The sequence below is a fragment of the Ambystoma mexicanum genome, chromosome 4q (assembly GCF_040938575.1).
Source record: "Ambystoma mexicanum isolate Mex_15411 chromosome 4q, UKY_AmexF1_1, whole genome shotgun sequence".
Lineage (NCBI taxonomy): Eukaryota > Metazoa > Chordata > Amphibia > Caudata > Ambystomatidae > Ambystoma > Ambystoma mexicanum.
This window is the reverse complement of record NC_090928.1, coordinates 750351183-750376504: the sequence shown is the minus strand read 5'-3', so window position 1 is coordinate 750376504 and position 25322 is coordinate 750351183. Positions and strand designations below refer to the sequence as shown.

General features: G+C 44.0%; 1 protein-coding gene across 1 annotated transcript in view; it reads right to left on the bottom strand.

The window, feature by feature from the left end:
- LOC138467979 (serine palmitoyltransferase 3-like) overlaps window positions 1–25322 on the bottom strand; it is a 1171530-nt gene that overhangs the window by 201641 nt on the left and 944567 nt on the right. The window contains exon 9 of the mRNA XM_069608334.1: window positions 9718–9844. Coding sequence (XP_069464435.1) covers window positions 9718–9844 — 127 coding nt within the window. The remainder of the gene's footprint in view (window positions 1–9717; window positions 9845–25322) is intronic.

Genomic DNA, 25322 nt, shown 5'->3' with positions numbered 1-25322 from the left:
TTTACACGAGTTTGCCCCAGATGATAGTCCGGAAAATTATTAGCCACATAGGACAGAAACGTATAAGTTGGGCTACGAGAAACACAGCATGACTTAGGAGGCTGTGTAGAACCATGTCATATTGACTTGCTAATCAATGGGGGAAAGCACATAATTGGTTTATAAGTTGTTTTATATGAATTGGGTTTTGATATAAATTGATGTTTGAGTTCTCTCATGGACTTTTAATAATTGCAATTTTGTGAAGTATGGTGTGTATTATGTTTGTGTAACATTATGTCTTTGAATTGTAGAATAAAGTGATTTTGTTTTGTACACAATTGGAAGAGTTATTATTTGGATCAAAATCTTCTAAGAGGATTGTGAAGACAGAAGTAGTGACATTTGCCCCAGGACCTTTTTTGGTGTATTTATAATATATATACCCAGGTAGCAGGAAGGTCCATTACTCCGCAGTGGGTTCAGCCATTGTGAAAATAGAGATCTAATTATCCTAACATTTGGAGGCATGAGCACCCTGACACTTTACCTATTGAGTTATTTCGCTATCCTGACAAACTTTTGCTTCAGAATTTTAAATAAAAGGGTGTTAAAAAGAATTGAAACATTAACTTTGTATCAGAGTCTCTTTTCTGAGAACACTGTGGTAGAAAGACAACAACACTCATACCAGAGCCAGTTTACCACACTATTTGGAAGAGTTCGCTTTGAATTTATATTTGCAAACTCTGGCTAGTTTTTTAAATTACCATCCTCCCTATCAATATATGTATTATACTATCCCATGTGTTCGCACATTGACCCTTTGGATTTATAGGCTACAATAGGCTTGTTTCGTGTGTCTGTGCTTGCAGTGGCAGTATACTGTTTAAACACCCCAACAGACCGAATAAAAATGTCTCAATGGGAAATTTGATCGAATTTGGGCAGAACGAAAAGTTAGAATGGCTGAAAAATTCATTCAAATGCCTCATTCGGTGGCATTATCGTGAACAAGGGGAACAGGGGCTTGGGGGTGTCTCCCACACCCTTGTTCACCATAATGTCAGCAGGGGTTGCGGGGGTGTCCCCCACACATGTTCACATACACCAAAAAAAGAAAAGAAAAAAAAGAAAGAAAAGGACCCTGCGATGCCTGTTCCCAAGCAAGCACTGTGATTGGGAAGTGGTGTCGAAGGGACACGGCGGGTCGGTGGCACCCAGCGGAGTGTGCCGCCGACAGGTAAGTAAGGGAGTGGGTGGGATTGGGGTATCCGAAATGGCTGCAGGAAGACAAACTGAATGTTATTTTCAAACAAATAACATTCAGTCTTTAGCTCCTCAGACATTTCGTATCCGGGAAATTCACCCGAATTCATATACTGTACCTCAATAGGCCTATGTTTTGTATTATGAGTGAGATGCAAACAATGGGGTTGGAGTTCTAGTTTTCCACTAGCGGGCGTTTATTGCTAGAATGAATGCAGAAGGTGAACCCCTTAACCCTGTTTCAGGAAAGTAATTTTTTTTCTGATTTATGAGATTGGCAAATTTTGTCTCGGGTTGCAGTGGTAGTATAATGGAATCCAATATGGCCACCACTGTGAACGAGAATACTCATGCACAGAAAATGAGTGTCTTTTCAGTGCTTTACAAGTATAAACACATGGTCAAAATGGATACTGCTGCCAATATATCTGGGCATGTACACGGCAAAGGAGAGCAGGAAACTTGTGATTTATTCCTATAAGTATATCATGCTGCTTATTTAAATATCGGTTAGAACAGACCAAATGGGGGACCAATCTAACTGCAGCCCTCAGTTTTTCATTTTTTAAAAACATTTTGGAAACCAGGGTGGAATCACTTTTTGAAGGGTCGCAGTTTGGTGGGCTAGTTCCCTTTCCACTTGGATGATGGGCTTCGGAAGGTACTCTGAACCTGAGTTGAAGCAAGATTTTTTTTTACCAGTTTAGGGGCCTCATGACAAGTCCGGTGGTAACCCCTAAAAGCGACAGTAACGGAATCAGCGCTGCCAATACTGCTCTGCCGGATCAAGAGTCAGAGCAAATACCGCCAACTGTAAAATCTGCCGGTGCTATTACAGCCTGTGCTGTTACGGCCGGCGCTATTACAGCCAACCACATGAGGCGCAAACACAGCTGCATCATAGGTCCATGTACTGCGGTATAGCGCTAATACCCTTGAAAACACAGTGCAGTTATCTCCAGCTTTCAGCTGGAGGTAAATGAACACAGGTGCCTGAAATGAAGCCACAGGTGATCCCAATTCACTCCAGAGGGCTACATAAGGCACACCCCTACCTCAAACACTGTTTCCAACACAATGCCACCACTAGCCACTGTGAGCTGGGACAGGCAGCTGCTCATGCTGTGCCTGAAAGCAGAGAAGCAGGACAACCAGGCCAGGGCACAGGGAGTACAGGGGGTGGGGGGAAGAGCCCAAGCAAGGCGTACACCCATCCCCAGGGTCAGGCCCTCACCAATTGGTGACCTTGTACTGCCTCAACAGGGAGAACATTACTGAGCTGCTCAGTACAATACATGAGGACATAGGGAGCAGGATAAACATCTGTACAACTCTGCTCCCACTGCTAAAGCTGGTGTCAGCATTACAATTCCTAGGTACCGGCCATGATGCACTCTGTGGCCATGATGCATGGCATGGCACCACCCACATTCCGTGCAGTTCTTGCCTAGTTGCTGGATGCCCTCCTCTGGCATGTGCAACGCCACATCGCTTTGCCCGCCACCCTACGCTAGGTCAATGCCATGAAGGCAAAGTTATGTTATATGCTGAAGCCCAATTGCCTAATGTGATTTCAGCCTTAGACTGCACCCATGTTGCGTTGGTGGCCCGCCAGGCCCACGAAGCAGTGTACCAAGATCGCAAGCACTACCACTCCTTTAATGTGCAGGTGACCTGCAACCCCAACATCACCCACTGCTGTGCCCGCTACCCCGGTTCCACCCACGACTCCATGGTCCTACGGAACAGCACACTGCCAGGATACATGGAGAGGCACAGAGGACAATGGACCTGGATAATGGGTGAGTAAAACTGCCAGCACGTATGCACTGTTAAGTACCTGAGCACCTGCACAAATTGGCGGGGGGATATGAATAATGACCCAAAGCATGGCATGACAAGTAAATACAAAACCAGTACCCGGCCAGCTCCCGCACCAATCTCAGAGTAGAGCCCAAGGAGCATGCACATGTTGAACATACCTGGACCGACATGTTGATGAACACATACAGAAGCAATTCATACCACACACTACAGGTACCACAATGCATCATGCATAATCCAAATCAATAAAGTGCCACATTGCATCACACAACAGCATCACTGCCATTGCCACACCCATGTACACCCACCCCGCAATCCTGACACTGCCCCTTGAAGTGTAGCGAAGGCTGATAGGCCAGCCAGCATGCCACATGCACGAGAGCAATAAACAGCAGGACACCCACCAGCAACACATGTCACAGACGGACCCATCACAAAACATATGCTGCAATGTTACAGGGTGCATGTGATGCCAAAACAATGCATGATACCAGTGGCACAGCATGCACAGACATTGTTCGGGCACATGCCATGGGATGAAGCCCCATATGCATAAACATGATGACCAGTGCCATGATACAGTGTAACTCCACCCCACACATTTCACAATGACTAATGTCTGTGCCTCTCCCCATGCAGGTGACGCCGGATACGCGCAGCTGGCTTGGCTAATGACCCCTGTGCATGATCCATGAACACTGCACGACATAGTCTACAACCACACACACACACACAGCAGGACCTGTGTGTGCATTGAGTGCACCTTTGGACTCCTGAAGGCACATTTTTGCTGCCTAGATCGAACAGGTGGAGCCCGTATGTATGCTTCAGAGAAAGTAGGGAAAATAGTGCTTGTGTGTGCTATGCTACACAACATCTGCATAAGGAGGAATGTACCCCTACCCCCTCATGTTGACATGCCACCCCCAGTTGATGACGACGAAGTGCCTTAAGCAGGGGCCACTGCAGGCAAAGGCAGAGATGACATGAGGGATGGGGGACTGCCTCACCAGGCACTGATAATTTCCTTTAAGTCATTTCCCTGGCACAAGCCATGCACCACTGTGCGACTGTCACTTCCGTAAATAAACTCCACAATGACACAATCAGGAATGTCCTCGCACAGTTGTATTCTAACTATATGCCCTGACTATCCCTCCTCCCTCCTCCCACCACCAACTCCCTAGCATGGCCACTCTGGGCAATATGTGTCTCGATATGTGTCTCGATGTCTACAACAGGGGCCTCTTTCCCCCACTGCCAGCCCCCAGTGATCTTGGGCGCAGATGGCGCTGGCACTGACGCCTCGGTGTGTTCTGCTGAGACTCCTCTGTGGGATTTGTAGAACTGGATGGGGTGGAGCCTGGCCCACGGAGCTGTTGGTGTGTCAATGTATTGCTCTCGCGGATGTCCTCAGCGAGTGCCGAGACACCTTTGGACATCTCCTTGACCCTCTGCCTGTATACTGTTAGTGCGCCTGGATCCTCATCATGTCCACAAAATCCTGCGGATGGCCATTTGTAGGCAGTCATGGATTGCCTGAAGGTGTTAGGAGTGTTTGCGCCCTATTGCCTCCATCTCCCTCTGTCTGCACTCCATCTCTTCCAGCCTCTGCAGCACAGTGCAGCTTGGTGGTGTCTGGCATATGGGAAAGGGGCTGTGTAGTGGCCCTGGGCTGTATCCAGGGGAGCCACACGAGGATGTGTCAACATCCGGCTCAGGTGTCTGAGCTTGCCGGCAGTGGCAAGGGCTGCTCCGGGTCTGGGCACGCTGGCGACTGGAAAGGCTCTCGATGGTCTGTGGAGGCTGGCGTCAGGGAGGGCACTCTGGGGTTTGTGGACACTCTGTAGGAAGTGACACCAGGCTGGTGTCCCACTGTGTCTTCACAGGTGCCCTGCCAGCAGGTGGGGTATCAGTGTTTGACCCTCCAGCTGCAGGAGTGGGTGCAGTGTGCCTTGTGCTAGTTCTGGTGGGCTGTGGAGTGGACATTGGCTTGGTCCTGCTGGGTTGCGGTGTCTCACGGCGGGACATCCACCTCGAGGTAGCCTGACTGGGCCTTTGCGGCCTAGTGGTGGTGGTGGCAGACCTTGAGGGCTTGGATGCGCCACTCACAGATGGGCCTGCAACCTCTTCCTCCTCTAATGCCTCTGCAGATGCGTAAGTGCTTGTAGGGGACATAGAAAATGTTTTCAGGTATGGTTCCCCCACGTGTGTTGGCATGCAAGAAACATTTTCTATGGTACAGAGTGGGACCCCACAGGTTTGGGCAAATGGGCATGGTTGGTCAGGGGAGATTTCATGTGGACCCAGCATCATGGGAATGCTTGTAGCAATACGTGTGTGACACATGGCCAGTTCGTCTTTGGCCTGTGTGTGGGGAGGGCAGGGTGTCCATGCTGGGGCAGCTGATTTATGACATGTATGCTTGTGGCCCTTAATGACCGCACATCCCCTCCCCGGGTGGCACTCACATGGTGGGTGTGATGGCATACTCCATGAAACTGGCATGGCTCTATGGAGCACTGCTGTTCAGCAATTGGCAAGCTGAGCACATGCGGCTGTCCTCTCTGTCACGGGGTAGACTTGCCACTGCAGTCACCTTCTGGCTGAGAGCATGCCAGATGGCAGTCCTGTGGTCTTACGCTGCCAACTGCCATATAGATCATCGCAGTGGGCAATTAACTCATCTAGTAGGACCACCAGCTCCCCCTCACTAAATTTTGGTTTCCACAGATAATTTTCTGCCACCTTGCCTCTGACACTCTCCTGAGACATTCTTGCTTCTTTCCAGGACCGGAAGTCTGCAGGAAGTGGACATATTTTGATGGATTGTGTTTTTCAAAATGCCTGTCGCAATGCTTCCCGTTCCGGTGATCATCCAATTTCCTCCAGCGCTAATAGCGCTGGGGATGGTAGCGCTATTAGCGCTGATATTTCTGCGGTAACCCTTATTTCAGCACAGTTTCCGCTAGGCGCTAATAGCGTTAACCCCGGAGTCGGGCGCACATTCACACCAGGTTGTGATGCGGCGCTAATACAGCTGCACAACCCGGTGGTAATGCTATTTCTGCTCAACGGAAATTGCGCCAGACTACCGCAGACTTGTTATGAGTGCCTAGATCTTTGAAAAGATTATGAAATTATAATTCAGGGGGCATATAGTAATCCTTTTCTTTTTCCTTTAGTGCAGTTATACAATGCATTAAAACAAATGGAGGTGTATTTAATGCAGCAGAGTTGGAGCCCACATCTACTTGCAAATAAGTTTAGTTGTCAGTTCTAGCAAAAACGTAAGCAGGGTTTAATGACTGAAGTTTCAATAATGCAAACTGTATCTGTCACAGGGTACAGTCTGGGGAAATTAGCTACATTTTGTACTTGTCATTGCCTGCAAAAGTGGTTTATATTTTGAAAATGCTTACATTATATTTTTGCTTTTGATCATGTTTGTCTTATTGAGGCTGTGTATTAACATTCATGTATAGAGCGGTATTATTTTGATAACACTAACTTATTTCTTTGTTGAACAATGACTTTCTGAAATGAGCTGGAGTCTTCAATACCTAAACAATACAAATGTTGTATGTTGCTTTGTTTGCTTTGTGGTACTTTCCCTTGCTTGCAGTTCCTGTGGGAACCTACCTGTAAAAGGGAGTATTCCTCAGCCTCTTAACAAGTGAAAGCACAATGTTAACTTCAAGACAAGTTCTGGTATGAGACCTTCTTCTTCCCTGTCCATAGACCAGTATTTAGACTGGAGGGCAGGGCAGTTGAGAGCAGCAATAAGTCATCCAGACAGAGTAGTTGAAAATAAAACTCAATTTACCTTGTCCTGAACAAAGGTCTTGATATGTATAGGAAGGGTTCTATTAACCAACTTCACAGCTTCTGAGGTGCTGCTACAGTGACGGCACCAAACATGACACACAAAGCAGTTCTATGCATCATTCATGCCAAACACAGAATTTATGTGCACTCTGCAGAAAAAGGCCAGCAGCAGGACAAGCCATAATGCTTAAAATCGGTTTGCCTGGGCATATACCACAAAGCACCAAAGAATAAAAGATAACTTCATGAGAACAAAATGCAGTTACTCCGAATAAAGCTCCTGCCGCATCTAAGCGGAGAAAAGGACTGGTGGTTGGTTAGGGTGTGGAGCATGCGCAAAGAAGGTCCTACACATGCTGCGTATGCACCATGGATCATTTTCATTTCAACCGCTGCTCTGCAGCAATCTCTTGTCTCAACCCTCTTCTGGAGTGGACAGCCTCCAAGTATGGTGAAGTGGGCATGGGACATAGGAGTATTAAGGGAAATGTGTTGACAGGATTCAAATGCAGGCCCTACCAAGACAATGCTGGGACAAACGAGAAGGTGAACTGAACATCTATCTTCTTTTGCCACTAACACTAGAGCTAAATCTACAGCTTGTTTAGTCTAATCCTGGTTTGAAAGACTACATATGATATGATATGATATGATATGGTATTTGTAACGCGCCTATACACAAGTGTTTCAAGGCGCGACGAGGCAGGGAGGGAGGAAACAAGGGGAAGACAGACAAACGATCCTACTAGGCCAGGTGTCATTCAGATCGCGCAAGTGCAGAGGTAAGGGGAAAAAGGAGAAAGTGCAGGGGGAGGAGGTGGGGGGGTAAGTGCAGTAAAAGGTAAGTGGCGTAATAAAATAATAAATAATAAATAATAAATAAAAAGGGCCAGCTGGTGGCAAGTGCGAGGTAAGTGCAGAGCAAGTGCTGGGAAGGGGGCTGTAGGGATACAGTGACAGTCCCACAGTGCAGGGGGAGCCAGGGAGGCAGTGCAAGTGGAGAGTGGCTGGGCCCTGGACCGAGGTCGCTGAGAGTGGCCCAGATGCAGGTTAGGTGCAGAATTCAGTGGGGAGTTAAGCAGGTTTAGCAGGGGAGAGGGAGAGAGAAGGCAGAAGCGAAGAGGAAGGTTTTGAGGTGCTTCCGGAACCGGAGATGGTTCTCCTCAAGTTTCAGGGAGGCAGGCAGGCTGTTCCAGAGGGAGGCCCCTGCTGCGGAGAGAGATCTACCCCCAGCTCGTTGCTTCGAGAAGCGGCTGACCATGAGGGAGTTGGAGACGGATGAGCGAAGGGCTCGTGAAGGAAGATATTTAGGAAGAGAGAGTTGAAGGTATTTATAACAGAAGAACACTTCAGGAACAGACTACTCAGGTACTATAAGAAGTGTTCAATGCACAGATACGGAAGCAGACGTGTTTGTTTAATGGTGAAAATAATTTTCTCGAAGAGGGCAACCGATAACCACTGCTAGATGCAAAATGGCATTGGCAAACTGAACCCTCGGAAAAAGACAAATGCTATATAATTGCTCAAATTGAGAAGCCCATTCAGTGAACAGTGTTCAGAAGACAATGGCCCATGCCTAGTGAGAAGTGTCAGGAGTTACCAATTGTCAAGACAGGGCTTTAAATGGATCAATTTGTAACACAATATAGTGTCTATAGTCTAGAGTACACGACAGCTAGTATGTGAATTCAATCTCAACAGTACACTTTTACCAATAATTGAGCCTCCCATACAACGAAAATGAGAAACACTCTGTGGAATTCCCACATAGGAATACAGAATTAAGTATTGTGTTTGTCCACCAAGCATAGCAAACACTCTTTCTAACCAATGTTAAAATTTGAGAAAAATACTCTAACTCAGCACTAATTACAAATGTGGTGCTTGAGACTGGGATGTAAGCAAGTAATATTTTACATAGTGGTGAAACAAAGAGAGTAGCAACTCTGTACCTGACACTCCTCAGTGACGACCTCTGTGGTGGCAAGCTCCAGTAATTGTAACACCCGCAATGATGTCTGAAGAGGCTATCAATCTTGAAGTTGAATATAAAGGAATCCTTCAAAACACAACTGCTATACTCCTACAGACGATATTTGCAGCTCAGATATCATGGTACATGGGTAAATTGGCAGGTAAATGAAATATCTTTCTTCCATCATGGGAGTAGTGTTTCTACACTAGTTGGCGAGAACAATGTACCATCACTCTTAAAAGTCTCACTGGCTCTATCAAGCAGACATGTACTTTGCCGGTCCGGAAACAACGGTGCTGGTAAGCTTACCGAGACTGTTGTTTCCGGACCGGCAAGGTTCTAATGAGGCCCTAGGTGTCCATCTTCTTGGATTGGTTAATAGTGGATAAGAGTGCTCGAAAAGATCTACAGGGAATTATTTCCCAATTTGATAGCAAATTGGGATAAATACATAGCCCAATCAGACCCCAAGGCCATAATGATAGTCACGGGTAAGGGTGACACTTTACAGATTTCATGGAATAGAATGACCACTAAGCCTACATTTCCAGTTAATTTCCTGCCCAGTCTTGATGAACAGCGAGCAATAGATAAACCAAAAAGCTACTCTCCAAGAGGTACTCATGTGCACAAGAGGAAATGAACAAATAGATATACTCCATCTACCCATTACTTATATTTGTTAAGAAAAATCAATTCAAAAGTTAGTGTATAACAAATGTCTCAACATCAAAAGGGCAGAATTGGTTTTAAGGGGGGGAGGGGCATATCATGATTTTGGTACATGAATAACATTCATTATTAAGACAGTGTAAGATGACTGAGGTATCTAAACTTACCCAACATTGTTCCATCTAATCCCATAATACATTTCATGACCCTAGTGATTTGCTCTGCGATCGGAAGAGACATGGACGATGCATAAACCGCACTGTGCGAATGAGTTCGTAAGAAATCCACAAGTGCCTTTAAAACAAAATGTATTCACAAATTACCATCAATTCCGATCATAACAATTACAAAAATGGCAACAAATAAATGATAACACCGTGGATTAAAGCATACAAATAAAACCGTCTTCAGAGCTTTTTGCTGCTAAGTTTTATCATTGATGTGAGTTGGATGAACTTCACATATTATGTGAGGGGGAGAGCTACAAGGGACTATGTTGGTCTGGCCGACATCCACTGTGCGTCTCACAAGCTAGAATGAGTTGGATCCGTTAGGCTCAAGGTTCAACGATTTATAAGATTAGGTTATACTTTGAGTTGGGACTACGTCACTGTAGGAATGTCTGTCTTTACATTATTCCTTTCCTGACACTGTTAAGATTTAATGTCCCTTGTTCAGTTGAAGAGACTCCCCACATTTCAACCCATATCTTGAAAACCACATAAATAAAACCTTTTGTTTAAACCACAATTTGCTGTCATATAGTGTAATTGGTCAACCTCCCTATAACATTAAGAAATCATTGTTCAAAGGTCCGGAAAGAGTGACTAGGTTAGTGTGAATCAGTTGCGCACGGGTTATCGTGTGATGCAGACTCTTTTCAATGTTACTGAGACATTTTAATTATACTTATTAAAAAGGACAAGAGGCACACAGATTATTATCTGAACTTCATTTAAGTTTTAAGCAGGTGCTTCACCAGCGCCAAGTTTCTATATTTATCACCATCTGCCATTTGATCAATGTGTCCCGTAAATGTGTATGGACGTCCTATCTTAGCTTTCATTACATAGTTGCCATTCACAATGAAATTCACTTATTGCATTCTCTATGTTGATATTTCACAATTTGCATATTGCTACAATGTACTGTATAAATGTACATTTCTATAAGCTACATACACTAGAATAGCATGTATTTCTGTATTTCAGAAATATAAGATTGTTAGGATTTGATTAGCATTGCATCAAGGTGAGTTAGTGCTTGCTGAATGTACTGATGTCAAGTATCAAAAATTTATTTGGATGTGCTTTCTTTTTGTGCCATAATTTCATCTGTGTACCATGCAAAATTCTAAAAATGCAAACAACTACAATAAATGGGAATGGGCAATTTCTATTACAAAAAGATGACAATATCAAAAGGTTTTAATGGAAATATGGTGCAAATGTGGGTGTTTCTGGAGATCTGTGCTGAATATTTCTGGAGTGTTCAAATCTATCAGACTCTCGTTGAACTTTTGGGAGGCATGCCAGTAGGATAACTTGAGCACAATATGCTTGCCTTGGAAACATGACGATACTGTGTGTCAAGGGTATCGATACCCACGTCAGGTTGATTCGGCCCTTCACCTCCTCCCTCTGAAAACCTCAGGTTGAAATTGAGTACCAAATAGTGGGTTAAAATGACAATAATTAACAATGGTCACCAAGCACACTGAAAAAATGATTACCATTGACAGATGTGTTATATAAAAAATAATGATTAATTATAACTATTTATAATAATGTTTTATAATTATGGTATGGTGTAGATCAATAGTAGAGAATTGAAATGGCCTCAAAAAGACATCATGCAACTGCTTTTTTCTGGACATCAGTAAAGTAGAAAAAGGCCCACAATTCATTTCAGAGCTTCAGTAATAAACATGCAGTAATTGGGCTCCGACCTACAAAGCTGAATTTTAACAGTAGCACACCAACTATATTGGACGCCTGCTGGGTTCACATAAACACACACTGAAAATATTTATGGGATCCTGATTTGTTACAGATCAACATGTTTGTTTTACAGAACAGAAATAGTATTGCTTTCTGAAAGGCATTTGTATTAAAGTCACACTGTTAAACCCTTTGAGGTATACACCTTGGCATTTTGACAATTGGCTATGCACATGGTAATGTTATTTAGAATGTTTAATATGTTAAGGAAATTGATGTTATAGTAGTTATATTTTTTCAAAACTGTTCCCTTACTTAATTGAGCTTGGATGTCCCACTTCTCTATCTGTTGCTTTCTCGTTTTCAACATTTTCTTTGTACACACCATTTTCATTCTTGTGCCCAACAGGTTTAATGGCTGACATAGGGGCAAGAAGAGTAAACATGTGATTTCCTTTTATTCTTTTTCTTGCCACTGTAGTTCATACTAAGTTAACACTTCAACAAACTATTGGAGATTCCAGGGTAATTTGTTAGAGCAGCAAACAGGCTATCCCTGGTCACTAGATCTCCTAAAAACCTTTGCTAGTATAGGAAGAGGAAACCACTTGATTCACTCATAGTATTGTATTTCAGAAGCGAAATAAATCATCAGTTTATAAGAGACATTTCTACTCTTCAGTTGAACAGGAAGGAAACATTACATAAAACCTTGACACCCTAAAATCTGTCACGACATTCAAACACATATGATAAAACCAATCTAAAGTGCAATGTGCTTGAATGCCACCGTGTTGAATACTAACAACTATGAAACTACAATTACCAATAGTGCAGATTTATTATAATCGCAAAAGAACGAAATATGTTGGGCAGATGATGGGTAGAAAGATCTACAACAGGATCTATATAATATTCACATCTTTGCACAATTGGTAATTGGAAGAACCATGCAATATCGTGATTCGGTAAGATCACATTGGTAAAATAGCACATCTTGCCAAAGATGCATTACGTTTTTCAACCGCTCCCACTCCACATACCTAGACTGGGTCTTAAGAGAATTCAATAAGACATAACAGCACTTATTCATTAAAACACGTTGCTAGGGATCCCAGTAGTAACATTGTACAATCCTAAAAACAGAGGGGGCATGGCATTTCCTAATGTGCTGAGATACTGCCAGGTGGCCCAATTCAGAATCTTTAGAGAATGGATGGACCCCATACCAAGGAAATCGTGGAAGCATTTAGAAGAGGGTATTGTAGTGAGACCACTGCAGTTTATGGTCTGGATACCAAGAAAGGATAAACAGAGGGCCATGTACGAGCTCCCAGCACTGAGATCCTGTATGCAGATGTGGGTCGGGATAGCAGCCAAACAGCGGCTCAATCCAGAATTCTCACCAGCATACAAGGGATGGCCATCTGAGTCATGGAAAGCAGGGGACTGCAAAGTCCTTTCGCACATGTTTCAGGGTGGGCTAATAACATATAGAAGAAAAATCCATATAGCTATTATGGCACTGGGTATCTTCATGGAACAATAATACAACTGCAAGTAGACCACTGACAAGCTTTCAAAAAATTGTTTTTGATAGTAACAACATGAGAAAACATATCCCAAATGTATGAAGTCCTAAACAGCGCTAGTGAAACCCTCCCATCTTATGTAAAACTCTGACAGAAAGAGCTAACCAACTGCCTGAAGAAACAATGGGCACGATATGGCGCAATGCAAGGAAGTCCTCGTCTCGTGAACAATACTGGGAGACAGCTTACCTATTCATGTCTAGATTGTATTTAACCCCAAACAGAATGAAACATAGAAAGGGGGAAACAGGGTTTTGCTGGCGAGGATGTGAGGGGCGGGCATGGAGATATGAATCTGGTGGCACTGTCCCAAGCTCAAATCATACTGGGAAACTGGATTTGGTGCTAGCTTGCACAATAGAGATATGTCTTTTAAGATGAGTTGATGAGCAAATATTCTTAAACAATATAAAAAAACAATAGATGATATTGGTTGACAAACCTGCAACAGCATCTTCATGGAAAACATCACACGTGTCAACCACCAATAAGTGGCTATGATGTTTAATCAATTTTTGCAATGTGGGACTTTTTTCTAATGTAAGCACAATGTGAGAATTTGGACTACACCTGCCCTAATTACCTCCTTGAAATCATTTGTTATCTGCAATCAGTGCTAAATCTCTCTCTATATATAGAAGGGAAATGGGTGGATATGTGTGTGTGTCTGTTCGAAATGTTTAGCATACTTCCCAACATGCTACAAACCTGATATTTGTCATGTGGGTAGGCTCCATGGTGTAGACAAGGTAAACAGTATAAAATATATACATTTCTAATTTCATTTAAGCGGTCTGCAATGCTTACCCCGCTATATGGCTCTCCGCACCATAGTTCTGCTGTAGGTCTACGTGCACGTCAGCAGTTCATTGTTATTAAACTTTCCACACTATCTGCATTCTAGCTGACATTAGTGACATTCACTTTTGAAGTCATGTGGGTGACCCAAAACAGTGTTTTTGTAGTAATGCAGGTGACACAAAATGGTGCATGTCTCTTCAATAGTGTCTGCAATTACTGTGTCTGTCAGATTGTGGCAAATCTCTCATGATAATTGCAAACTTCATTTACCACGGAAGTTGATAAATGTATGCCATCTCAACAGTACAAAGTTTACATGTTTACATGCTTCAGTCGTACACGTACGGGTATGGTACTTCAAGCTTAAGCATTTCAGCCCTACACCTAAGGCACTTATGTTGGGGTCGCTGTTGCCTCGGCTGTAGATCGGGACACCAATAATGTTGCAGCACAATCTCAACACTCCAACTCAAAGTAGCTGGTACCGATTTACAGGATTCATGTTTTTCTCATGGTCAGCTTTATGTGGCTTGCTCCAGACAAACCATTGGTTTAGGAATATTATCATACCAATAATGGCAGTAGGCAAAGGGGGCCGCCGGTACAAATGAAACTCCCCATAACTCTCCCTACAATACAATTCTCAAATATGGTAGCGGTCAGAACCGCCTGCGGGGACAAATCAAACGCAATCTTATTCGGGTAACGCAAACAACCATGCAACTTCATCTATATTCATCCATTGAATAAACTTCAAATTAGGACTGAAGTGGGAATTACAGTGCAAAGCACTGTGCAAAAGACATGCTAGACATGTTTTACAGTGCAAAACACATGCTAGTTCCAAATAAAGTACAAGATGGAGAAAAAGCCAGAATTCCTCAGATTCCTAGGGATGTACCTATAAAATCAATGCCTGAAAATGGTGAATCTGTTGAGGTGGGTGAGGGAGGTTTATGTTTTGTGCATTTGTATTTTTGGTTACTAAGACTTTAGGTTATACCTGTTAATGCAAGTTGTTGATCGCTGAAACGTGGTATATTGGCTATATCAGATATGCTTACTATTGTTAGAGGGTACACAAAACCCAATACAAATATTTTAATACAAAGAAAGCTCACAGTAACAGTCCCAAGGCTCTCTTGGTCTCTACTCCAATGTCCAGCTCTCAGATGCTCTTCCATTAACCTATAAGTGGAAAGCAGCTTGCCAGTGCCTTCCATAGTCAACGCACCACAGGCAGCTGGTGGCAGCAAAGTGGATGACGGCGTTGTGGCCACCCCCAATGGGACATTGCCTCAAGCCCAAGGAAGCAGGAAGGAAGCAAACGTTGCCATGTCTCCATAAAGATTTCTGGACCATCACAGACTCTAATAGCACTTGTGGTCTGCACTTTCAGAGGCATGTGTTAAACAGAATCCTAGCCACTCTGCCACAGCTCCAACTACCACCCTGATAACCATGCATCTCTATAGATTTTCCATCTGACAATCTGCTCTGTCCTTTCTATTAGTTGTTTCTTTACCAGACTACAACCGGACTTCCATTCGACCAACCAGAGCCTTTCATCCATCATGCCAGATCAAGGAGGTTTAATGCCTCCTCGGCCCTTCTTTCATGTTGTGCTATTTAATACTTATAAAGCGCAATATTCACCCAATAAAGGTACTTTCACATGAAGCAGAGGCTGTCAAGAGTGATGAGCTTCAGAGATTTGTAGTGGAGAACAGAAAGGTTTTGGGCAACTTTTCAAAAGTCAGATGGTGGTCAGTGCTTCTGACTGAGATGGGGAACGACCTCCATAACCGAATCCATAGCTACAACAAGTAACAAACTACTGATTATCCAGTCTTGTTTTAGGTCTGTGAGCAGGAGAGTCTTCAAGGAAGTGGAGGCACAGAGAGTCAGCATTTGGTGGGAGTTGCTGTACAGAAATTGCAGCCGTAGTCAACGAAAAGGGTGGTTTATTAACCAAACTGTTAGGACTGATTTGCTAGACTCGGCCTGGTGGACAGATGTATTGAAAGCCAACCTATATTGTCAGAGGGACAACTCTGGGAGCTGTAGCCAAGCCAGTTTAGGTTAGAATGCGAGTGGTTTAGGCTAGGTCTCAAGAGGTTGTGAGCTTGTAAGGGGTCCACAATGAGCACACACAGTGAAGCAGTCAAGGAAAACAATTAGACAAACAGGTATAAAAATACTTCTTATTTATGGGCGAATAACACAGTGAAAAATGACTACTAACAGGTAATTTTGGGGGTTGAACTTCGTTGAGTGTGAAGAGAATTTGTATAAACCCACTTGGACACGTGGATCGATTTGTCCTCCATGATTGACTTCGTTTGTATATCAAAAACAGTGGTGAATATATCGAAACCAGTTATTGTACATAAGTTCTCTCATAGTGACCATGCACCTATTGAAATTAATATCGGGATCTCTTCTTGCAATCACTTGACTGATAAATTACTGCAACTACCTGAAATGTATCGTCCTAATGTATCTCTTAGATGGAATCCAGTTACTTGCCACTAACTTCTAACTTGGATACACAACGAAATTGAAGAAATAGGAGACATCCTGATCAACCCGGGATGCCCTGAATACAAAAAAGAAGTGATTATCTCTAATATTACAAAGGCCTAACCACTCTTATAGCAAGGCAAAAATCTATCCAAATATTTACCAATCATAAATACAACCATGAGACAGTGTTTTTGAAACGTGAGAGGAACAAAGATCTGAGAAAATTAAAACAATCTTAGCAACTCTCAATATTTGTTAAGAAAAAAACAAATATTGCAGGTTTATAAAAATAAAATGAAACAAAACAAGGTCCAGGCATACATCAAAGAAAATCAGGAACTAATAAAATCAATATGTAGACATGACACAAGACGAATATGGGGAACCAAAAGGCAACCTTCGTTAAGCAATACTGATTATTCAGTCAATATTATCCCTGCTGAGGTATGGGAAGACTACATCAAACGTACATTTTCTCTTCCAGCGCGTTTTGTGAACGGTAATTATCAGCCACCTAGTATCCAGGAGCTGATCCCATTGCATTGGTCACTTGATGATATAGTGTGGGCCATTGGAAAGTTATCTATGTCAAAGGCAACGATCTTGAATATAAAATTCGACGTTATATTTAAAACCATGAAGATGCCTCGATCCTGGGTTACTTCAATAATTGTTCCTATTTTTAAGAAAGGAGGCTTTAGAAACCCTGAAAATTATAGGCCGATATCCTTGATGGATTCATCAGCTAAGATCTTTGCCATATTGCTGCTACACAAAAAGGAAAAGCATATTGATGCACATGAAATTTATTCCAAGGGTCAAACTGGTTTTAGAAAAAGGATGAGCACTACCCTTAATGGGATTACTATTGCTCACATCTTGGCAGGAAAAACAAAGGAGAAAGCCCTGTATACATGGCGTGTATAGATATGTCCAATGCTTTTGACACTGTCGTGCGTAATCTGCTATGGCTCAAGCTTGCTTCTCTCGGTATACCACACTCATTGATTTATTGGATAGTGCAACTTCACACTGACACTTCATATAAGATAAGATTAACATCGTCAGATGCTATTAATAAATCAATTAACACACAACTTGGTCTTAAACAAGCATTTAATTTAGCTGCCCTACTATTTAACCTATACTTATGTGATCTTGAGAAAATATGGTTCGATATGAGGGTATTTGCAGTAAGACTTGTGACAATAAGTTTACACTGGCTTGCTTTCGCTGATGACATCATATTGTTTGACTTAAATCCATCAGGGCTTCAAATGAAGCTGCAGCTATTCGAAAACTTCGCCTATTCGCATAATCTAACCCCCAAACAACTATGAGGGTCTTCGATGTGGGAAAATTACAAAAATACAGTTGGAAAATTAATGAGGTCTATATATATCCATCTACTGAGGTTATATATCTCGGCTAAAAATTTCCTCAGAAAATAGATCTTGTTGGTTCATACATAGCTATGCTTCCATGCAATTGGACGCGCATGTATAACATGCGCTTTAAAATGAACCTATTCCTAACCAGGGAAAGAACTAAATATTGTGGAAAGCACAGTATTCTTATGTTAAAATGTTGATTCCCGGAATGCAATGAACCTAACGAGTCCTTAAAACACCTGGTGCTAGAATGTACACACTTTAAAGTGGTTAGAACTCTTCTACTGATGACATTTGCAAACGTTGACTATCAAAATGCTGTTGAATATCCTTGGAATAGATTAATGACAGGGAGTTATCAGCCGCTGATTTTTAGTCTAGTTCAGTTCCTATAAAAAATAGAAACTGAACTTGAGAAATATGACAGCTAAGTAATGTATCATTCATGCAGGGATGTTATTAGAAGTGAATGAACTGTAAATATGGACATTTTAAAAGGGTTTTATGATTAACGTGAAATTTAATGAAAATGTAAACGTCTTTATTGTAATTTATATGTTGAATGTAAAGGTTTCATTGAAACCATGAACAAATAAAAAAACTTTTAAAAAAATTACTACTAGCAGGTAATTTTATCACTCAATACAAAAAATGAGATACATATATATACAATTACTGGAGTAGGGCAAAATACATACCAAACCCCTGAAAAGGAAGGTACAGATTAGTGTTAGCACGACTAGTCCACAGAGGTACAATCCTATCTTCAGAAGATTTATGGGGCCTTGTGCCCAAAAGTACAGCAAAGCTCCGTACAGATTTGCGGACCTGGAAAAAACTAAGGTAGGGTCTCTGGGGTCCAGTGAACAGTTCCAGTATCAGGGTATGAATTAAACTAGCTAACAAACATGCTCCCAACCTTTGGAGTGCTTGTGTGAACACGCATGGCAAAGCCAAAGTAATCTAAACGTTTCTAAAAGTTATCTCAACTTTTAAAAGGGAGTTAGAGGAGCAGGTAAGTATCGCTATAACTCACCCCCATACTCTGATTCTTCACAAGACTTGGCAGGTCGATTGAAGAAGGGTCCAAGGATGCTTTTCTTGCCGTCAGCCTCAGCCCTTGATTCCCAGGGGTTGCAGTTTCAAGCAGCTCTCCAGTCATGTCTAATGCTGGTGCAAGGTCTCCCAGTTGAAGAATGCAGCAGACCCCAATGCAGAGCCCCTCTCAGGACAGGAAGGTATGCAGGTAAGCATTTTCAGACGATGGCCATCGATGCACGGCGATGCAAAAGGATTCACTTGCAGCGGTCAGCCTTTCACTCCTATCTCGGGTCCCCTTGCCTTAGCTCCTTCAGTTTCTTTCAGGATACCTCAAGAGTGGGTGCAGGGGTCCTCTTCTTATCCTAAAAGCCAGGTAAGAGCAGCTGCTCTCACAAGTCAATGAAAGATCTGCCACAAACACACACCCCAGCAGTGGTCCAGTCAGGACCACTGGGGGCAAAACTCATGCATACCACTCAGACACACTGGCACCAGTTTGCGGATGGGGACCAGACAGTCCCAGCCCACTTCGTGGCAGCAAACAAACGGAGCCCTCCAGTAGCCCGCCAAAAGCCTCTGCTTTCCCAGGCACTGGAAGGCCATATAAGGATTTTCCTTGCCTCATAGGCCAGGAAGAAGGCTAAAAGACAAGGTGGCCAAAGGACAAGTGAAATTTCTCATGGTATGGCCATGTTTGATCACCAGCCACAGTCATTAGCCAAATGTGGTAAACGCAGTAAGGCTAAAGTAAAATGCACCAGAAAATTGTAAAAAGTAACTGCTGCCACCAGCTTGTCCATTTAGCACACCCAGAGTAACCAAAATCCTCTGAGTGTTAGTCTAGGATAAAACAAAAAGTGTACCCCATTGTACTGCATTGTAATATGCATTGTAAAATGATACAAAGTTACCACAAGTGATAGCAAGTTGATAAAAGTAGTAACAAAGTAACAAGTCTAAGGGAAACAATGTTTACAAGTACTGACAGCTTGAAGGACATGTCTGTTTCCCCATAACAGAGTAGCAAAAGTCAGTGTAGTGAAGCTTAAGTCTTCACTGCACTGTAAAAAGAACAAGTCAGATACAAAAATAAAAGCACAAAAGTTGGGGGGTGCATAAAAATGGAAGGAAAGGTGCAGTAAAGAGGAATCTTTCCTAACACAAACTATCTTGAACTTGATTTGTTGGGCTTCTGAAAGCCAATGAAGGAAGTTTATAGTAGTGAAATAGGAGCAAATGCAGAGCTGCTGGTTCATCAATCTGTGTGATACTGCTCTTTGTACTTGTTGGAGTCTCAGCAAGGAACATTTTGGTTAGCCCCAGACGGAAGTATTGGTAAATATTCCCTATCATCAGGCTTGGAATCCTTGGTACATTAACAAAGCATTTTTAAATGCACATAACAGGAAAATGCCATATTTTCCTTCAGATTCATTTTGAGACATTTGCCCCTTTGCCAATAGACGTCTACTCCCTTAGTTCCACCCATGGAGGCCATCTTCAGATTCTTGTACTGCATGGTAAGCGTCCAATAAAAGCCAAAAGAGGGAAGGTTGCATGCGGATCTATAAAAGATAACAATGCTGGAGAACTGTAGTTACAGGTAACTAACTTTTCCTTCTCCAACAACGGATTCTTTATGGATTTACATGCTCTTCCACACATTATAAAGCAGTTATTCATTCATTAGACCTCGAGGAACCTAAAGAAGAGAAAAATGCTCATCTCTGGTGAATAGGCTGCAGAGAACCACCTGCCTGACCCTGATCTCTTCCACTGACTTATCAACACAGTAAAACATTGTGAAGGTTTGTTGGACTTGTCGCTGCTCTGCAAATGTGTTAACTGGCACCTCTGCCATGAGGACCATAGAGGATGGTGTAGAGTGTGCCCTGGGCTTTCCAACATTGGCCAGGCTGCCCATGAAAAATGCCAATACAGGTTGACAACCATCGGACACTAGCAGATTTTGATATACCTTTGTCAGTTCCATTGGGCCCTAAAGCTACGAACAGCTGTGTAGAAAGGCAAAAGCATTTGGTGTGGTCCACATAGTATTTAGGTGCTCTTAACATCCAGCAAATGGGGCGATATTTCTGCTGGCGTCGAAGGTTTACTGAAGAAAGGTGGTAGTACTATAGGTTGTTTCAAGTGAAATGAAGAAGGGACTATGGGCAAGAATTTGAGAATTGTCCTGCGGAGAACCCAGTTCTTTTGGAATTTCAGGTATGGTTCCTGCACCAAGGGGGCTTGAAGCTCCACAACCAGCCTGCTGCAGTAATTGCCACCAGAAAGGCTGTTTTACAAGAAACAAACTTAATATCCACCAAACGGGTGGTCCATCAGTTTGCTTAGTTCTGTATTCATCTCCCACGAAGGAACGATCCGCTTGACCTGGAGAACATGTCCTGGACAGGCACCTGATTAATTCTTTATCTTTGACACCATAAAGATGGTGTATCGCCTCTTTGAGTGTAGTATGAAATGGTGACCACATGGACTTTAATGGACCAGAAGGTTAGACCTCTGTTGGGCAGATGCAGCAAATATGCAAGTATTTGAGGAGGCTGACAGTGGAAAGGGTCAATGCTTTGACAGCCGCACCAGACACTGAATTTCATCCAAGTATTATTGTAGCATTTGTTGGGGAATGGAGCCCTTGCTGTTGCCAGGATGTTTCTACACTCCTGAAGCATGTCAATATGTCTAAACTCCCAAAACCCAGGAGCCAAGATTTGAGGTTGAGGTGGCAAGAGTTGTGGTGGAGAACCTTGGGCATCAGGACCTAGGTCGGCTAAAAAGTGATTGGGAGGATAGCTCAGTAGCAACGTGTTCACCTTGGAAGCAAGACGACACGAAGCAACACATGTTCGATCCCCGGGTCTGCGCTTAGAAACCTCTGGCTATTTAAGTGTGTTATAAATGCGCAACTAAGACAAAAAAAACAATTACGCAACTAAAAATCAAACAATTCCTATAACAGCGCCTTGATGCCGGCGGGCTGTCTGAGCGCTTTAAAAATGCAAATTTTTTAAAAAATTAAAATAAAAAAATAGGAAGGAGTCAACAGTTAAGAAAAACAGTAGTGCCTCCCCCAGGCTGATGCAATTAGTATCTGCTTGCATGGCTGCAGTTTTACTATGCGCAGAAGAGGTGGAAATGTATAAGGAAACTTGCCCTGCACTGGGATTGCAAATGACTCCATTTGTCTGCCGGTTGATGAAACCTGCTGGCAAACCAGTCATACTTTTGTCTTGGATAGCAAGCAGATTCATATTTGGTCCCCCCGCCCCAGGTTTTGGAATATGATCTCACCCTGGTCCTGTTCCAATTGCCATTAGTGGCAGACCCCTGCATTTCTATACATTGATTTGGCTATTGCGTTGCCGACTCCCGGTAGGTGGAATGGTATCAGGCCCATCTCTTGACAGAGCCCATTTCCACAGGTTCTGAGATTCTGTGAACATAATTAGTAACCTGGTTACTTCTTGCTTTCAAATAGAAGAACAAGTTACTTCTTACCTTGTAACGTTCTTTCGATGGGATGTTCCTCCGACGTATTCCTTATCTTTGATAGATCATCTCCCAGCTTGCTGGCCTCGCAATTTTTTTTTCAGTAGAGGGCACTGCGCGTCAACGTCCCTCAAGCCGATGTCCCTCGACGGCCTCTGTATCGGCGCCGACGTCATCACGTGTATGAATAGACTCGCGCAGCGTCCGTTGCTCAGTTCCGTTTTGACGTTAACAGTTGTTTTACATTCATTGGTTATTGACCTTGAAGGAGCGTAAGCTGCAACCACAAGGGAAGTATTACTGCGGGGATGGATGGGAGGGGTTATAAGGAATACGTCGGAGGAACATCCCATCGAAAGAGCGTTACAAGGTAAGAAGTAACTTGTTCTTCGAAGGGATTGTGTCCTCCGACGTATTCCTTATCTTTGATAGACTCCCATAGCAGTGGTGTGTAATTGGAGGTGGGAGTAAAACGTCATGTTTCCTTTTAGGAATGAACCAAATGTAATACGGCTTTGCCAAACCTAGTCTCTTGACTAGAGGAGGAATCCAGGTTGTAAAATCTTGTGAAGGTATGTGCGGACGACCATGTGGCAGCCGCACATATGTCTCGAACCCGGAACCCCTCTTTGGAGGGCCGAGGAGGCTGCGATACCCCTGGTTGAATGAGCCCTAAGATTTTGAGGAGGCTCTTTCCCTGCTAGTTTGTAACATTCCAGGATGGCCAAAATAATCCCTCTGGAAATGGGTTGTTTTGTTATCGGTAGTCCTAATTTGTGCCCTGAGTAACCTACAAACAGTTGGTCTGCTTGCCTAATCCTAGCAAGTCTGCTGATGTAAAAGCTTAAAGCCCGCTTTGGGTCCAGCCTATGTAGCCTTTCTTCCTCTTTCCCCGGATGGGGAGGCGGATAGAATGAAGGTAAAGTAATTTTCTGAGTGATGTGGAATTCAGAAACCACCTTTGGGAGGAAATTAGGCTTCACCTGTAGGACAACTTTGGGCCTCATTATGACCCAGGCGCTAAGTGTTTAATGGCGCCATAAAAGGCTGCGGCACCGTTAAACACTTAGCGCCTAATTACGAGGTCCCTTTGCGGGACCCGACCTTAACGGCTGGTTTTACCAGCCGTTAAAGTAGGGTGCCGGAAAGGGACCTTGGTGCTAAGTACGGTGCCGCAATTTGCGGCACCGTACTTAGCGCCTTCACCATTACCATTGAGCCCTATGGGGCAAAAATGGGAATGGGGAAGGGCCCATGGTGAATGGGGAATTACCGCGCCGCCAACCTTGGAATGGGACGGTAATTCCGCCATTCACCATGGCGGACGCCGGCATGGACCATGGTGCTAATAGCACCATGGTTTAGCGCCGGGGTCATAATTAGGCCCTTTGTCTTTATGAAACATTGTATGAGGGGGTTTACAAGATAGAGCTTGTAATTCGCTCACCCTTCTGGCAGATGTTAAAGCCACTAATAAGACAGTTATAAGGGTGAGAAATCTTAGCGAACAAGAGTGGAGTGGTTCGAAAGGAGTACCCATCAGGAAGTTTAAGGGCCTCATTACACGGTAGGTGCTAAAAAACGGGATTTACCGGCATGGCGCTATTAGCGTGTCCGCCCTCACAGGAGACCTCCAATAGCGTACTATTACGAGTAAGCGGACACGCGCATAGGGCCATGCCGGTAAATGACCCTACCGCCATGCCGCAAAAGCACCTTACCGGGCCCGCCCAAAGTGCTGATAGCACCTCCGCCCTCACTGGACATGCTATTAGCGGTCACCACTATTAGCGGTGACCGCTATTAGCATCGACCGTTAAATTGCGGAACCGGAAATAGCGTCATCGCACTGGAACGGGAAAGAGCACGGCGGCCATCTTTAAAAACACAATCGATTGCCATCCTCTGCCCCCTGGACCATTTTGGAGTTGGGAGCTGTGTGAAATCATCCGTAACACCTGCATCATGCCCAAGGCCTTGAAGAAAACCTGTGACAGGCAGCGGAAGGAAAAGTATACTAACGAGGAACTGGTCATGTTGACACAGACCCTTGCAGAGCATGCAGAGGTAGTCTTTGCCAATGACATGCGCCGCACCACCTTGCTCAAGAAGAAAGCCATCTGGGAGGAGGTGGCTGTCAAAGTCAGTGCCGTGGGCAGCAGCACGCGCACTGTGCGCGAATGCAGGAAGAGGTGGGACGACCTCAGGCTGCGGGTGAACGGCATCCTGGCGGAGAACCACCGCATTGCCAGTGCCGGTGGAGATGGCTCCCCAATACGCCTGAAGGAATGGGAGGAGACATGCGCCAACATGATTGCCACCGAAAGCATCGAGGGAGTGGGCAGCATGGAGGTCGGCGTGGCTACCACTTCCGATGCAGGTGAGTGTACACATGACAGGATGCGGTGTGCATGTACAGTCACCCCCATATGTGAGCACAGACCCCACTCATGCATGGACACACATCCACACATGCATCCATCCATCACCATGTCAGTGTCAGACCCAAACACACACACATGCACACATCACCAGAGACAAGTCCCAAACTCAACCATGCATGGATGAGGCACTGAACTGACACATCACCTGCATCCACAACTGCTAAGTCCCAATGGCCACAACTGCATCATTCCTGTAATTTACCGAGTATATTGAAACGCAACCAATGCCATCCCCCTTCTCGTCCCTGACAGGCTCACATACAGATGGGGAGGATGCCGCTGATGCATCAAAGGCACCACCTACATCCAAGAAGCCAAGGGCACAGGAGCCGGAGGATACCCCTGCAACATCCAGGGGCAAGGGGGGAAGGCCACACCTGAAGAGTGGCAGCCTACGTCACAGTGCCACTGCCAGGGCAGCAGTAGCTGCACCACCAACTGTGACCCCACCACCGGAGGCAAACCCACTGTCAACAATGCCAGACACCCAGGGCCCACCATCAGCTGTGGCAAGCTCTGCTGGT